At 44.3% G+C, this 14,147-nt stretch overlaps 2 protein-coding genes and 1 pseudogene across 4 annotated transcripts; 2 read left to right on the forward strand and 1 right to left on the reverse strand.

The window, feature by feature from the left end:
- The first annotated feature begins 1,128 nt into the window (after positions 1-1,128).
- On the forward strand, positions 1,129-6,691 carry LOC103647665 (transcription factor bHLH111). Its single transcript, XM_008672169.3, has 7 exons — positions 1,129-1,763; positions 3,366-4,137; positions 4,233-4,367; positions 5,515-5,592; positions 5,696-5,761; positions 6,186-6,221; positions 6,382-6,691. The coding sequence occupies exons 1-7, from the start codon at positions 1,351-1,353 to the stop codon at positions 6,556-6,558; spliced, it is 1,677 nt and encodes a 558-aa protein (XP_008670391.1). The 5' UTR covers positions 1,129-1,350; the 3' UTR covers positions 6,559-6,691.
- Positions 6,692-7,546: 855 nt separating this feature from the next.
- Positions 7,547-11,763, reverse strand: LOC100275416 (uncharacterized). 2 transcript variants are annotated; one of them, NM_001371652.1, is made up of 5 exons: positions 11,538-11,715; positions 8,995-10,655; positions 8,789-8,911; positions 8,441-8,698; positions 7,547-7,917 (listed from the first exon to the last, which is right to left on the reverse strand). In NM_001371652.1, the coding sequence occupies exons 2-5, from the start codon at positions 10,604-10,606 to the stop codon at positions 7,868-7,870; spliced, it is 2,043 nt and encodes a 680-aa protein (NP_001358581.1). In that variant the 5' UTR covers positions 10,607-10,655; positions 11,538-11,715; the 3' UTR covers positions 7,547-7,867. The 2 variants fall into 2 exon arrangements, with proteins under 2 accessions (NP_001358581.1, NP_001358582.1); NM_001371653.1 differs by having other exon boundaries at positions 7,551-7,917; positions 8,995-10,625; positions 11,538-11,763.
- A 31-nt stretch (positions 11,764-11,794) lies between these two features.
- Positions 11,795-13,290, forward strand: LOC100384358 (uncharacterized; annotated as a pseudogene). Its single transcript, NR_136170.1, has 2 exons — positions 11,795-12,051; positions 12,759-13,290. The product of NR_136170.1 is annotated as an uncharacterized protein (transcript).
- Positions 13,291-14,147: the final 857 nt, after the last annotated feature.

Here is a 14,147-nt window from a genome sequence, read left to right on the forward strand (position 1 = left end):
TCAAGTCTCCACGTACTCGAGCCACCATGAGCCACCACCACAACACAAGCACGCTTCGACTCGCTTGCCTTTTATTGTTCCCCTCCACGCACTGCACCTTTCATGCATGCTCCACTCCACTAGCTAGAGGAGCTAGGAGTTGAAGAGGCCCATATATATAGACGAGACGACGATGGAGGCCAAACTTTAGGTAAAAGATTCAAATTTTGAATGATAACTGTGGGTTATATATCCCTCTCCATAACCCCGAGTAAATCCAAGCCTGAAGCAGTGACTATCATGCCTGGTGATGCGGACCACCGCCAATTGCTTTGGCAAGGTAAAGGCAGAGAATAAAAAGATATATAGATGATATGCTGCTGATCGACTAGCTAGCTAGCTAGCTGCTCTGAAAGGAGATTAGTACTCTCTCCGTTTCGTTTCAGTTGTCGCTAAATATAGTGCAAAATTAAATTATCCAGCGATAACTAAAAAAACGGAGGGAGTATTAATTTACACGTTGATGTGGACCGAAGATAACTCATCACACAGGCCGGCGGCCATGATTGTCTTCAGGAACAACAAGTGCACGTACTGTCGTCCTCCTCTAAGCTAGCTCTAGCTAGCAGGGTATATATATACAGTTACTCAGAGCTTTGTTTTCGCCGAAACAACACTTACTAGGTTATCATATGCATGGTAGGGCCAGATGAGATAGAGAATCCAGTGATAACGATCGACGGCATGCTCCTAATGATTATATATAATCAGCTGGAGGCATCCTATGCACGTTCATTTCAGCTCTACCTTGGCTTCACTTATTAGGTTAAACATGCACTATTTAACAGGAGATCGTCATGGAAATTAATAAAAGGGTTAAAAGAACTAGAGATTGTACGCGTGCTTGCATGCAAAGATTATCAGCAACAAGGTAACAGAGCGCCTATAGAGACAACAAACAAAGCAGGGAAGAAGTGATTGAGACCAAAGCTAGATAGCCCTGGACGAAAAGGATGTCCAAAGCCAGACGACAGACAGTGATCACTATTCCACCCTAAACGTACAGTAGGCAGGCTACTACTACTAGAGAGGTAGGCCAAGTGACGTCACCACGGCGTAGCCATCCATTCCTCCTTTAAAAAGCTACTGCTAGTCTCGTACGTCTCAGTCTATCTCAGCTGCCCACAATTAAGCACTTGTGCTCCGCTCCGCCACACACAAAGCCAAATTCCCCAGCTCTCATTCCTCACTCCGATCCGATCCTCGCAGATCAGTAGATCACTACACCGCGCGGCGTAGCAAGCTAAGAGCGAGAGGATTCTTGGAGCTCAGCTCTCATCACCAGCAGCTATAGGTACGTGCACGCAGTGCATGGCGCAGGAGGGCTCCGAGGCCTCCGTCGCCAGCTCCCCGCCGCCGCCGGCCTCCTCGTCCTCCTCCTCGTGGTGGCGCGACATGCACCCGGCGGCGGCTGCCTACGGCGGCGCGTGGCCGCCGCCCCCGCCCACCGCGGCGAGGTGGCCCCCGATGGCGGCCTCGTCGTCGCGCCACCAGCAGCAGCAGCAGCAACACGGCGGCGGCCGCACGACGTCCTCCGGCGGCGGCGCCGACGACGACCTCTCGGCCTCCAACGCCACCATGACGTCGTCGTCCTTCACCAACACCTCCGCCACCAACCGATCCGGCCTCAGCATGGACGACGACTCCGGCGGTGGCGGACCTGCTGAGGCGGCCGCCGCCGCCGCCGCAGAGAGCCACCACCTCTGGAACCAAGTCCTCATCATGTGAGTACATACGACACGCGCGTGCATCCGTACGTACAGGCCGGCATGCATACCACACGTACGTACGTACCGATCGATCGTATGTACGAGAAAGAACTTTTGTTGCGTGCATGCATATATATTCGATTCGGCGCCGGATCGGAGGGGGCGACGATGGAATGAAAAAGATGGCATGCGTCCACTAGCCTTTGTCCCGTCCCGAGTGTGCGTGCGTGCCTTCCAACTAAAGCGGCCTCGCTTTGCCTCTTGATTCCTAGCATCTAAATGTCCTTCCTTTTTCCACGTTACGAATATATATCTGCTAGCGACCTTGCTATAGCTGCTAGTGGCGCCGATCGATCCATTTCCGCCAGGAGAAGATCGAACAAGAACATCTGAATATATGTGCTGCAAAAGTTTTAGTATATAGGTTTGTGGTGGTAGCGTACGTCTAGCAAGTGGCAGGCAGGCAGGCCAGGCCAGGGGGAAAGCACACAAAATAAAGGATCAGCAACCAAAGCAAAGCAAAGCAAAGGGAGATAAAGCTTTCCGCGATCGATTTCGAAAATATATAGCGGGGCGCGGCCTACAAAACTAAAGCGCGCGCATATATGCATGCATGCAGTTACATGTGTACATACAGAAATTATTGTGATTGGTTCTTCTTCTTCTTTAATTTGGCAAGCTAGGTTCATACTGCGAATTAAAATGCTATAGCAGGGCTTACACATATCTGCAAGTCCACTGAAACTAGGATATGCATGTACACGTATAATAGTTGAAATTGTTTTCGATAGAATGATGTTCGATTTTTTTTTACCTAGGGTTGGGTAGCAACAGAACCTAGCTAGTTACCTATAGATATATATATATATAATAACACTGCCAAAGCCAAACCAGCTAGCTAGCTAGTTAGCCACTAATCATTTTTTCTTATGACGAAGCAACTGAGTCCTGTTCGGTACGGATCACCATAAAAGTGGAACCATATCATATCAGGCAGCATCGATCCATGTCCCCCCCCCCCCCCCTAGTTTACTCTAGGATTGAGTAGGATTGAAATGAACTGAGATGTATTGAAATACTCTCAAATTCTTCCAAAAACACTCCAATCCAATAATATCTAAACTAGGCCGTAGGCCATGTTCATTTATATGGGGAATAGATGGGATTGAAGGGGATTTGTTTCCTTCTTATTCAATTTTAAATAGGTAAGGATTAAATCTCCTTCAATTTCTCTCAATCCACCCCTAACCGAACAGACCATTAGCGTGTTACTACTTTATTCATTAATCCATTTCCCAAAGTTGATCCCTCTCTCTCTCTTTGCTTGGTTACATTCTTACACACATGCATGCATGCACATCATTTGGAGGAAAGGTTTATTACATACTTTGCCTCCACTTACTTTCTAATCGATCGATTGCTCAATGATATATAGATCATCACTGCTCACCCAGTGCTAGTTGTTTAATAATAAGCAAGCTAGAAAAGGTTCATGCATACACGAGACTTTTTGTTGGCAATCCGGTGCAATATAATCAGTGCAACTTCTGCTAGCTAGCTAGCTAGCTTCGCCACTTAGCTTTATTGGTGCTCTCTCTCTCCCTTCTCTGCACGTAGGGGCGGCGGCGGCGGCGAGGTTGGGAGGAGCATGCACGACGCCCACGACGACAGCGAGAACTTCCTCGAGCTGCTCAACTCGAGGACGCTCGTGCCGGAGCTCTTCGCCGACCCTCCGGCCTGCGACTACCTCAAGAAGATGGAGTACGGCAGCAGCCACGGCGGCGGCGGGTGGCCGGACCACCACCAGTTCACGACAGCAGCCGCGCTGGAGAAGCACCTGAGCTCCGGCTACGGCGGCGGCGCGCTCGCGCACCAGCACCAGCACGCGGCGGCCGGAGGCGCGCCGGAGCGGCTCACGGCGAACCTGTCCGACCTCGTGAGCAACTGGTCCATCGCGCCGCCGAACCCGTGCCTCGGCGACGCGCACCACCACCACCGCACCGGCGTCGTCGCCGCGGCATGCGATAACGACAACGCCAAGGCCGGCATGTTCCTGGGCTCCGGCGGCGGCGTCTGCAATCACGAGATAGGCGGACACGGCGCGATGCTGGAGGGAGCGGCGACGGGCGGCGGCGGCGGCGGCGGCCAGGAGTTTCTCCGGCCCGCCGCAGGCGCAGGGTACAGCTCCATGCTCGGGCTCAGCAGGAACAACAGGACGATGTATATGGAGGCGCCGTGGGGAAGCAATGCCGCCGGCGCGACGAGGAGCCTGTCGGACCTGATATCTTTCGGCGGAGCTCCGCTGGGAAAAGCAGAGGAACCGGCGCCGCCCACGTCAACGAAGGCGCTGGCGGAGTACAAGAAGCAAGGGCACGACATCCCTTCGCCGGTACGTAAGATCGACCGTCGCCTCGCCGACGGATGTTTTTTTATTATTCCTGAGCAGCCGTAGGAATCCACTGGTCGATCTGAGCGTTTCTTCAGGCGAAGACGAGTAGCGGAGGTGGAAGCAAGGGGAGCTCGGAGGGGAAGAAGAAGAGATCAGAGCAGCAAGGGTCGTCGGAAGGGAACACCAAGAAGTCCAAGAGTGAGGTCTCCTCGCCCACGTCGTCTCTCAAGGTACACACACCTTACTAGCCTCGACACGCACGCGCATGCAGCCACGTAGATCTTCTTGTCCGGGCCATAGCCTCATTTAACTTAGGCTCCATTTGAATGTCGATATTAGAAGACAAAAAATTGAATTGTGTTCGATAGAAAATCAACCATGATATTGAAATGAGATGTAATTTCAATTCTATTGTTTGGATGTCACTTAATTGGATTTTGGATTGTGTGGTCTAGTTTCACGCAATACCGAGGGGTGATGCTCTGTATTGGAAAGTTGAGTTTCTAGTTATAGTCCAATTCCAGTGAATTGAGTCTCTAATTCCAAATTCGAATTCTATGTGCAACCAAACAACAGAATTTTGGAAAGATGGTTCCAATTCTCAATTCTGTGTTCCAATATCTACATCCAAACGGGGTATTAGAAAGTTAAATAAAGGAATACCTAAGGGGGTTATTCAAAATGAGGTGGTGCATCATGAATCCATTTATCAAATTTGGTGGGATGCTCATATTTCTCATGTTAGTACTAACGAATTAACTATGACTCTATGAGGGAGGCGATGGTGATGGAATAACTCATTCCATTTACGAACCAAACAAAAAAAAAAGTAAGTGAGAAGATGAAGGACTAGTTTATCCCTCAAACCAAACACACTACAATTGTACCACTTAATGGTGATGATGAATTGCTAATCTAGCCTCCCTCTATTATTATTAGTTGGTCAAGCTTGATTGGACCCTTGTCAATTTTAGTTGAAGAATCCGCCAAATTGTACTGCATGCATTTACTATTTTTCCCGAATTTGACTCCTACCCGAGAAGATTGAAATACATTTATATATACGAATATCTTTGGACACGATCCAAAGTTTAATTTGTAAGGAGGATAAAATGCAAGGAGCTTGCTAATTTGATATGTTGGAGGTATATCCATGCATTTTCGATGGTTTTGTTCAAAGTTCAAAAAAATATACTCGGGACAAAACTAAAGTGGCTTTATAATTTGAAGATATATATATATATATATATATATATATATATATATATATATATATATATATATATATATATATATATATATATATATATATATATATATATATATATATATATCCATTGCATTGGTTGGGATGCTGATGTTTGCTTTGTTTAACAGGCATCATCGCAGGTGCCTAAAGTGAAGTTAGGAGACAAGATCACTGCACTGCAACAGATCGTTTCACCATTTGGAAAGGTATACATGTATGCTCAGCTCGTACTGCGTATACATACGTATGTGTTATTTCGAATGTTATAGTTTATATTAATAATGGCCGTGTGTATGTCTCTTATTTTAGACCGATACGGCATCAGTTCTGTATGAGGCGATAAATTACATCAAGTGGTTGCACGAACAAGTTCAGGTAACGTTAGCTGCTTTATATATATACACACTCCTGATGAAAGTTTAGTTATCTTATTGAATATATAGTATAACATCATGCAACCACCAGAGGACACGCACGTCTCCCTACCTCCAAACCCGTCCTAGGGCTTGTTCGGTTATTTTCAATCCATATGGATTGGAGGGGATTGATACGGATTGGAGGAGATTTTAACTTACTAGGGATTGAATCCCCCTCAATCCCCCTCAATTCATATGGATTGGGGTAGAACCGAACATGGCCCTAGTGGGTTCTAGCAGTGCTCCCCGGCCCCCTTTTTCGTATTTTGCACAGCATGCTTAGATGTTAGTAGTGCTGCTGCATGCTTTTGTGTAGTAATAGAATGTATGGTCATGAACTGAACTGAACTGATTAGCGTTTATCTTTTTCTTGCTGCATACAGTTGCTGAGTGATCCATACATGAAGACTAGTAGCAAGGTACGGTAACAAATGAAATAAATCCGTCGTCGTCTACCTCTCTGAGTCTAATTACTTTGACGTTTCAGACAAAGAAAACGGCTATATATAGCTGCTCTTCATTGTGTTTAATTTGTCTGATCACCTCAAGTTTAGTTATGTGTACATGCATTTTTGTCAGGACTACAACTACAACGCATGGGGAAGGTTAGAAGATAAGGAGGGCGCCGAGATGGTGGACCTGCGAAGTAGAGGCCTGTGCTTGGTGCCCGTCTCATGCACGCCTCAGGCGTACAGGGACAGCAACGACGGCCCAGACTACTGGACGCCCCCATATAGGAGCTGCTTGTACCGATGATGAACTGATTCAATTCCTGCTGCCGTGCATGCGTACGTGTAATACGTAGCTGTTTATTCCATCCATTGGTTATATACCTTACTCAGTGGTAATAAATTTGTGGTGAATATATATATATTATTGTTTAAAGCTAGGAGACAAATCGTGATAATAATAATAATAATTAGTAGCAGTAGTATAGAGTTCACTCTTGTGTACAAAACACCAGGGACGGATCCAGCGATGGGACAGAATACAAAATTTTTGAAATTCGTAAATTAAGTAATAAAACATAGAGAAATAATTAAAGAATACAATCCTTATCCATCTTTTCTTTCTTTTTGCTTCATATACTAAAAAAGAGTAAGACCATGTATGGAGGCTGACGCCTGCCCAGTGCCGAAAGGTCAAGGAAGTTGGTGAACTGATGACAGGGAAGCCGGCGACCGAAGCCCCGGTGAACGGCGACCGTAACTATGCAGTCAATACAGCTAAAACCACGTCTGTGACCTAAGTTAATTCACGGGGTTTTTTAAATCCACCTGTGGGTCTCGAGCCCCCACCGCTTCGGATCCCATAGAGCCTCACTATAACCTCTCCTAATCTAAAATGTATAAAATATAATGTAGAATGAGTTTTTATACCGCAGCAATTTAGTTCAGTCTCTCCTAAACTTTTTTCTTCCCTGCAAAACACCAACACCACGTGCGATTTCATTATTTGAATCAAAAACGCAAAACACCATGTACGATTTCATTATTTGAATCAAAAACCTAATCGATGTATCGCTGGGTTACATATTAGAGGCTTGGTGGCATTAATTGATTAATAATCCCATCATCGTCATTGATCTATCCCGCCGCGCTACGATAGCTAGCTCTCCAACATTCCTCACTCTCGATCACCCTTCTCACCTCATTGTCGTCATCCTTTTCGTTTTCATTTTAGACTTGTGTAAAACCTTACACACAGCAGGTAGTATGAGTTCCAAAGGCAATCCATAGACTAAGGTACTCGAAGCAGCAAATTAACAATTAATTTACGGCACAAAATTGACTGTCGGATCCACAAGGTATTCACAAACGAGAGTGCTGGCCAAATTAAGCAACAACCATATCTAGCCATTTTTACAGTGCAGTGCTAATAATGCTAATGTTGCCTAGTCCCTTTGAAGCACTAAGAAATTTCCTGCAACAAACATATACCCTCCCAGTGGTTTCCTCAGCAATGAACTCGCCCCACACAAAAGTCGCCTAGCTCGAAGTACTGCTGAAGACGACCAACCTGATGATGCTCGATCGGTGCCGCTGTCATTTTTTTTATGAAGAAACTAAAGAACTGCGTTTGTGAAGGATGGTGTTACACCACTGCCAGAATCACCTGTGTTACAACAAGTAATCAGTTCAGCATGACAAGATGTATTGTGTCATATAGTTTATCTTCGTTTTTGGATTTAAGTATATTATTCAGCATGACAAGATGAACCGTGGTGCTGTATTACTGCATGCTATCAGCTTAGTAATTGCTATCATAAGCATCATCAGTTCAGCTGGAACCAAATGTATTTTATCATCGCCCATCTCTCATAAGGTTAATCTGTATGTTACTGGTGCTGCTATTTCTTATCACATAATGAGTTGATCAGGTGCAGCTACAATAAGGTTGCTTTTTTTTGAAGTGTTCACTTTTATGTAACAAGTGTTGCGTTTCACTATTCCAGAAGTATTAATTATTGAGAAGAGCCTTTATCCAATGCCCTATGATTTCGAGGCACCTTTTCCTTTTTTTTTCTTCTTCTATTCTTATTGTGGCCTTGCTTAAATGCTCCTCGGCCACATTAACTACTTTAAATCATGAAGGTTAGCAAGATTCAGGTGCAAAGCTCCCAATCAGTGAGATTTACCATTTGTTGAACTTTCAGTACTCGGCTGAGAACTTATATCAGATACTGAAGGATCAGCATGGCTGACAGAACCTCCATGTGCTTCGACATGGCCAACCATGGACTGCTCTCTTATCTCAGAGGCTTCTTTCTCTGGGGATTCGCTTTGCTCCACAGAACTCAAACTAGGTCCAGCTACCTCACTGGAAGAAACCTCCATTCTTGATGATGAACCCCCTTCTTCGATGGTTGCTTCAACAACAAGAGTACAAGCATGACCTGCAATTTGATTCTGTGCTTTAGGGAAAAAAACAATGACAACGTTATGTCACATTTACAACTGACTAATTCATCGTAGTCTTTGGTTACCATCTTTTAGGACAGGTCCGTCAATTACTAAACCAGTAGGTGCAGGCCTCTCGCTTCCCGAAGGACTTGAATCATATACAGGATCCACAACGTGGGTATCATCAACGACCACCACTTCCTTAGCTACAAAGTAGGCAAACACTTATAAGATGTGGGATTCATTATACAAATCGCTAGCTGAAAAGGGATATATCACTCTCTGGTACCTGGTGGTTCAATGTCATTCACTTCAAAAGGATCATCAGTAGTTTCAGTTGATGACGACGTCAACTCAAGATCATTCGAATGTGGTGACATTTGATTCAATCCATTGCTTGTGATATCTATTTCTTGATGGTGTTGCATGACATTAGGATCCTCTTGCCATGTATTCTGGGACAAACTAAAATTTTCACTCTGTTGTGCTTCCTCCCAATCATTTATATGTTCACCAGACAGTGATATGTCATCATCAGAGGAATCACTAATTAAGACAGGTGGTTCCATGTCAAGGGAAAGAGAAACCTCCCTTGCATGCCGAGCTATATGTGCATGTTCCTCTGTTTGACTGAAAGAAGATTGTTGTCCTTGGTTTGAGCAATCCTCTAGAACATCCTTCTGGCTTTCTTGGTCAGCAACTGAAGAAGTACTATCCGAGTCTTGAGCAGAGCTGGCCTTAGAGTTGCTCTTTTCACTAGTTTCTCCTTCAAGAACTGGATCTGTCATTTCCTCGTTAGCCATTTTTTCCGTCATGAAGTATGGTCTGAATCGGGAAGGCTGTGTATCTTGCAAAAAGTCACTAAGGAATGGTGCTCCTTCAGTGAAGCTCTCATGCCTCCTCAACAGTGCACTCTGTAAATGACATGCTACGGGAATAGGTTCATCATGGCTTGAGTTGGCTCCATAAGAGCTGCTCTCGTTTGCTTGCTCACTTGGTAGATCAAATGGGTATCTCGTTTCCAACACTGCAGATGGAGCAGAATCTGGGAAGTTATCTTCATTGTAAGGAAGATCAAAAGGATTTTTCCTAGGAGCAAAAACAGCAGGAATTTGAACATTGAACTTTGATAGCTCTTCAATAGTGGGTAAGGAATCAGTGCTGCCAAACTCTGCCAAGTTCCTGTCTGCGTATTTCCTTGCCCGACGCCTAGCAATTAGGGTCTCCAACCTTTGGTTACGCTCAATCTCCAAGCACCCGATTTTTATTATGTTCTTCTGGTCATCAGCAGTCCATGCAACAACTTTAACATGTTGTTTCCCCTCGCGGGATATCCTGCCGTCGTTGCCCTGTTGATTCTCTGTTGTATCTTCGGTGCTACTGTCAGAGTCACCATCTTGAGAGGAATTTGACGAATTGCTGCCCGACCTAAGATGATGAAATGCATGGAGCATTGGAGCAATATCAGTATCTGAACCACCTGATTCACTTGATCCTGGTTCAGAAGAAGAGGCTACACCACGAGACTGCTTCCTAATTTTCTTAACACTGTTTTTGTGCTTCGGCGCTCTCTCTTCACCAGACGGAATTCTAGGAAGAGGTACACCCCTAATAGATTTGCTGCTATCATGGATATTCAAACTCCGAGTATTATCATTTTTTTTGTAGACATGATCTTTTTCAGGGTTGTTCGGTTCACCGTACACCAGGACGATTCCAAGAAAGATGCCAGCGATTAGGAAGATAGGTGATGTGGTGACGATGAGGGTGAACCAGCCGAAGAAGTACTTGTACAACACAAGTAGGAAAATCAGTAAGCAGATAGCTGAAGGATGGCGTTGAAAGAATCTGCCTGTGGACCTCAGCGGTGCCATTTCCTTCAAAACATTTTTCCATTTCATTGCAAGGTTTTTCCACACTCTGCAACATGTAAGAAATGACCTTCAGCATCTGAAAAGATTTGTAGAGCACAACAAGAAACAAATTATTTTATGGTGATAAATCTCAGATTTTGCACATTTTGCACAAGCAAACTAATAAATAGTCACACTATTTATGTGATTACTGCTTTGCACCAAAACAGTGATTACAGTTCCTTTGAACAGTAAAGCAATCACATTCCTGTTCCCAACTCAATCTTCATTGATTGTATATTTATTTGCACACTTGGGGTTTACGTGCCAAATTTTCTGATTTGAACTGAACCCATTCAAACCGTGATCAAGTGAGTGAACTTAAAAAGTACTGCTCCCAACTAATGTCTGATCCTTTTTATTATTTTTTTAAAGTACCATCAGTACCCATTGAAAAGAATTATTTTTTAAAAAAAATATTGGCATTAGCAGCATCAAAGAATACTACGTCAACCGAAGCAAAACTCTGTGCACACTCAAAGAAAACACCATGGGGAAGCCATCTAAAGTGTATTGTACTATTTTTATGCCCTCGTTTCCAAATAACCTGATCCCCAAAGAGTCACATTGCAACCGATTTCTCACATTAATGTATTACCGATGCATCAGGAGGTGGCCACACATTTCTCTGTGCGGCAAGCTTGGCTATCATATTTTGTGCGGGAAATGATTCTTTTGGCGGAACAAATATGCCGGATCACCTTATGAGTTAGGAATTATGATGGTTCTAACTAATCAATAATAAGGCGCGCGATCGAAGTGACTAGAAACCTAAAAATCTAGAAATGTGGGCATCAAACAAATCCGCGGGGTCAGAGAGAAAAGAAGGCATTGGAATTGAAGCATGGCGACAAAAAAGAAAAGAAAAGAAAAGGAGAATCTGTAGAATGAACGAGCATTTCTAGCCGAGTTCCCTTACCAACGAGAGAAGAAATCGGGCAGAGTCAGGGTTGATCTGCGCTCCACGGCAGCAGCGTCGAAAGGCAGACGCTAGGACGGCGAGGACGCCTACGGGAGAGGGGGAGGAGGAGGAAGAGCGGCGAGCCGCGTTCGGCGCGGAAGGCTCTTGCCTCCGGACGCGACTTCTCTCCTCCCGTGCGTACTCCTGCACACGTGGCGCTGGAAGGAGGAAACGAGACTTCCACGAAACGGTAGCCACATCTCCACAAGTTAAAAAAAGTGGGAGAAAATGAGCGGTCCGAAAGCTTTATCCTTTCAACTCTCATGCTCCGCACTCCGCAGTTTTCCTGCTTGCTCGAGCTGCTGCCCTGCTGCTCCAGTGCTCCACAACCAGCCGGAGTGAGAGAAGCCGTCAAACACCTCGCTCTGTCGCCGCTCACCGTCAAATACGTCGCTGCAACGCCATCTGCGACCTCCGTCCTTCGCGCCTCTGGAGCCGTGGAGTCTGGCGTGGGTAAATCTGGATTTTGAAGGTAGCCATAACTCTTTTTGTTGTTGATTTTTTTCCTTAATCCTTTAACTGAAATTATATTTTTTTGGTTGTCATCGAGATCTCAGTTTTAGAGGTATCCATAGCTTTAGCTCTGTTGACATTGCTAACAGTTATAAGTCTTACATTTGTTCGTGTAGTCTACTGCAACAAAAAAAAAAGGTTTTTATCTTCATAGATGCTTGACACATGCATCGTGTCTCAGATCTGCTAAAAGTCTTTGTTCTTGTCTGTTGAGTCTGATCTTTTGTAGTGTGAAACATTTTAATTAGGTGGTAATAAGATGAGTCATTGTAGTAAGAGTAGTGGACATTTTATACCTTCACCGGAAGCAACAGAACATTCTGGTCTTTATTGTGGAAGAAGTCCCCGTATAATGACGGACATTCCTTCGAATGCTAATACCAATCTTTCCAGCATAAGCTTTGTAAAAGGCGTATGCATCTTGCTCAGAGTAAAATCGCATTCCACCCTTTGGCAACATGTCTTCTGGGCCGTTGTTCATTTGAGATGCACCAATTTCTTCATGAGATCCTATATTATTCACGAAAACAAGTGATTTCAAGTTAGGATGAACATAAGCATGTTGTATTATAATAGAATCTGACAGATAGAATCACTACTTTTGTTAAAAAAAAGACATTATTTGGTTGAGAATCTTACCTTTTCCAATTCTCTTGTTGATTCTAGGTTATCTTCAAAAGTTGATACGCCCTGCCAGCTATGTGACCCGCCATCAGGAGCAATGAAACTTACAGGATCAATCACGTCTCCACTCGTCATAGCAGTATTGAATATGGGATCTAAATAGAAAATTATTTTATTGTTGTTGTATCATGTGCGCCTGCCGCCGCTAGTGAATAAAAATTTATTGTTGTGATTGGAGAAATTGTGGCGGGAATGACATCTTGACATGTTGTTTGGTGCTAACTTGCCGCCAGATTTGTTTTTGGAAAAAAAAGTGTCGTGGCCAGAATGGCTGGTGAACGTGTGTGGAGAGAGAAAGGAGGGATGATCCAGTATCTAGCACCACGGGTGGAGAAGTGGGCATGGTATGTATAGAGAGTTAAGTGGGTCGTGCTAAATAGGCCGGCGCAGTCACAATTCATATATTGTCAGTGCTGATATAATATGGATCTAGTATCGTACTTGGTCCTCCATTCAATACGATGAGCTGGCACGATTAAGTGGTCGGCATAATTAGGCATGGCTTAAACCACTGGTAGTCTGTAGATGTGATTGTGATATATACTTGCGATTGTGTATTGTGATTTATTATGGTTTTAAACACAATAATTCACTTTATAATGATATACATGTTCAAGTTCTAAAATTGTACATAAAATCTTAAAGATCTTCTATGTTTTTTTGGGCTCTCAAAATAAAATAGTGCTTGGGCTGACTCGTGCATTATTAGGTGTTAGTGTCGTATAACGTCGACACAGCATAATTAGGCACTATAGTATAGTGTCTGGGACAATGACTAGGCACTAGTATCGACACGACACGATTACTAATAGTGCCTAACAATGTCGTGCCTAATAGTGGTAGTACCAGTGTCGTGTCGGGCGACCCGTTTAGCCATCTATAACGGGAGGATAGAAACAGGAGGAGAGAAGACGCATCCGCCACGTCATCCAAATTCCACCCATACTTTTCTTCTTCACGTAACAATTCCCCCTAAGGCTTTATTCGGTTATTCTAATTCCATGCTGATTAGAATGTATTGGGATGAAATGTGACTTGCTATAAATTTAAATCGACCCAATACTATTCAATTCATATGGATTAAAAGGGAAACGAACAAGCCTCTCTATATCCCACCCCAACCATAATATTCTTTTCCAAACATATTCATCATTCAATACTATTTTTTCTCTACTAACAAATCATGGTGTTCACAAAAACCGAAGGAATGATGTCGGCTACCGCAACCCCACCTGTGGCGTGCCCGCGCATGCAGCAGGCGTGAAGCGAAGGTCGTATCGTGTAGTGTTGCAGTGTAGGAGGGACATTAAGGCTATCCACACTCATACAACCCTAAATTTTTACTCTAAAAAGAATATTCTATCCTGGTCA

The sequence above is a fragment of the Zea mays genome, chromosome 2 (assembly GCF_902167145.1).
Source record: "Zea mays cultivar B73 chromosome 2, Zm-B73-REFERENCE-NAM-5.0, whole genome shotgun sequence".
Lineage (NCBI taxonomy): Eukaryota > Viridiplantae > Streptophyta > Magnoliopsida > Poales > Poaceae > Zea > Zea mays.

What these genes read in the sequence shown, in the direction of transcription:
- LOC103647665 (XM_008672169.3), top strand. Translation starts at nt 1,351, where the DNA reads ATGGCGCAGGAGGGCTCCGAGGCCTCCGTCGCCAGCTCCCCGCCGCCG. An exon ending in GGCACGACATCCCTTCGCCG is followed by an intron (nt 4,138 to 4,232) that starts GTACGTAAGATC and finishes GCGTTTCTTCAG; the next exon opens with GCGAAGACGAGTAGCGGAGG. An exon ending in CGCCCACGTCGTCTCTCAAG is followed by an intron (nt 4,368 to 5,514) that starts GTACACACACCT and finishes TTTGTTTAACAG; the next exon opens with GCATCATCGCAGGTGCCTAA.
- LOC100275416 (NM_001371652.1), bottom strand. Translation starts at nt 10,606, where the DNA reads ATGAAATGGAAAAATGTTTTGAAGGAAATGGCACCGCTGAGGTCCACA. An exon ending in GAATGACATTGAACCACCAG is followed by an intron (nt 8,912 to 8,994) that starts GTACCAGAGAGT and finishes CCTACTTTGTAG; the next exon opens with CTAAGGAAGTGGTGGTCGTT. An exon ending in TACTGAAAGTTCAACAAATG is followed by an intron (nt 7,918 to 8,440) that starts GTAAATCTCACT and finishes GTTGTAACACAG; the next exon opens with GTGATTCTGGCAGTGGTGTA.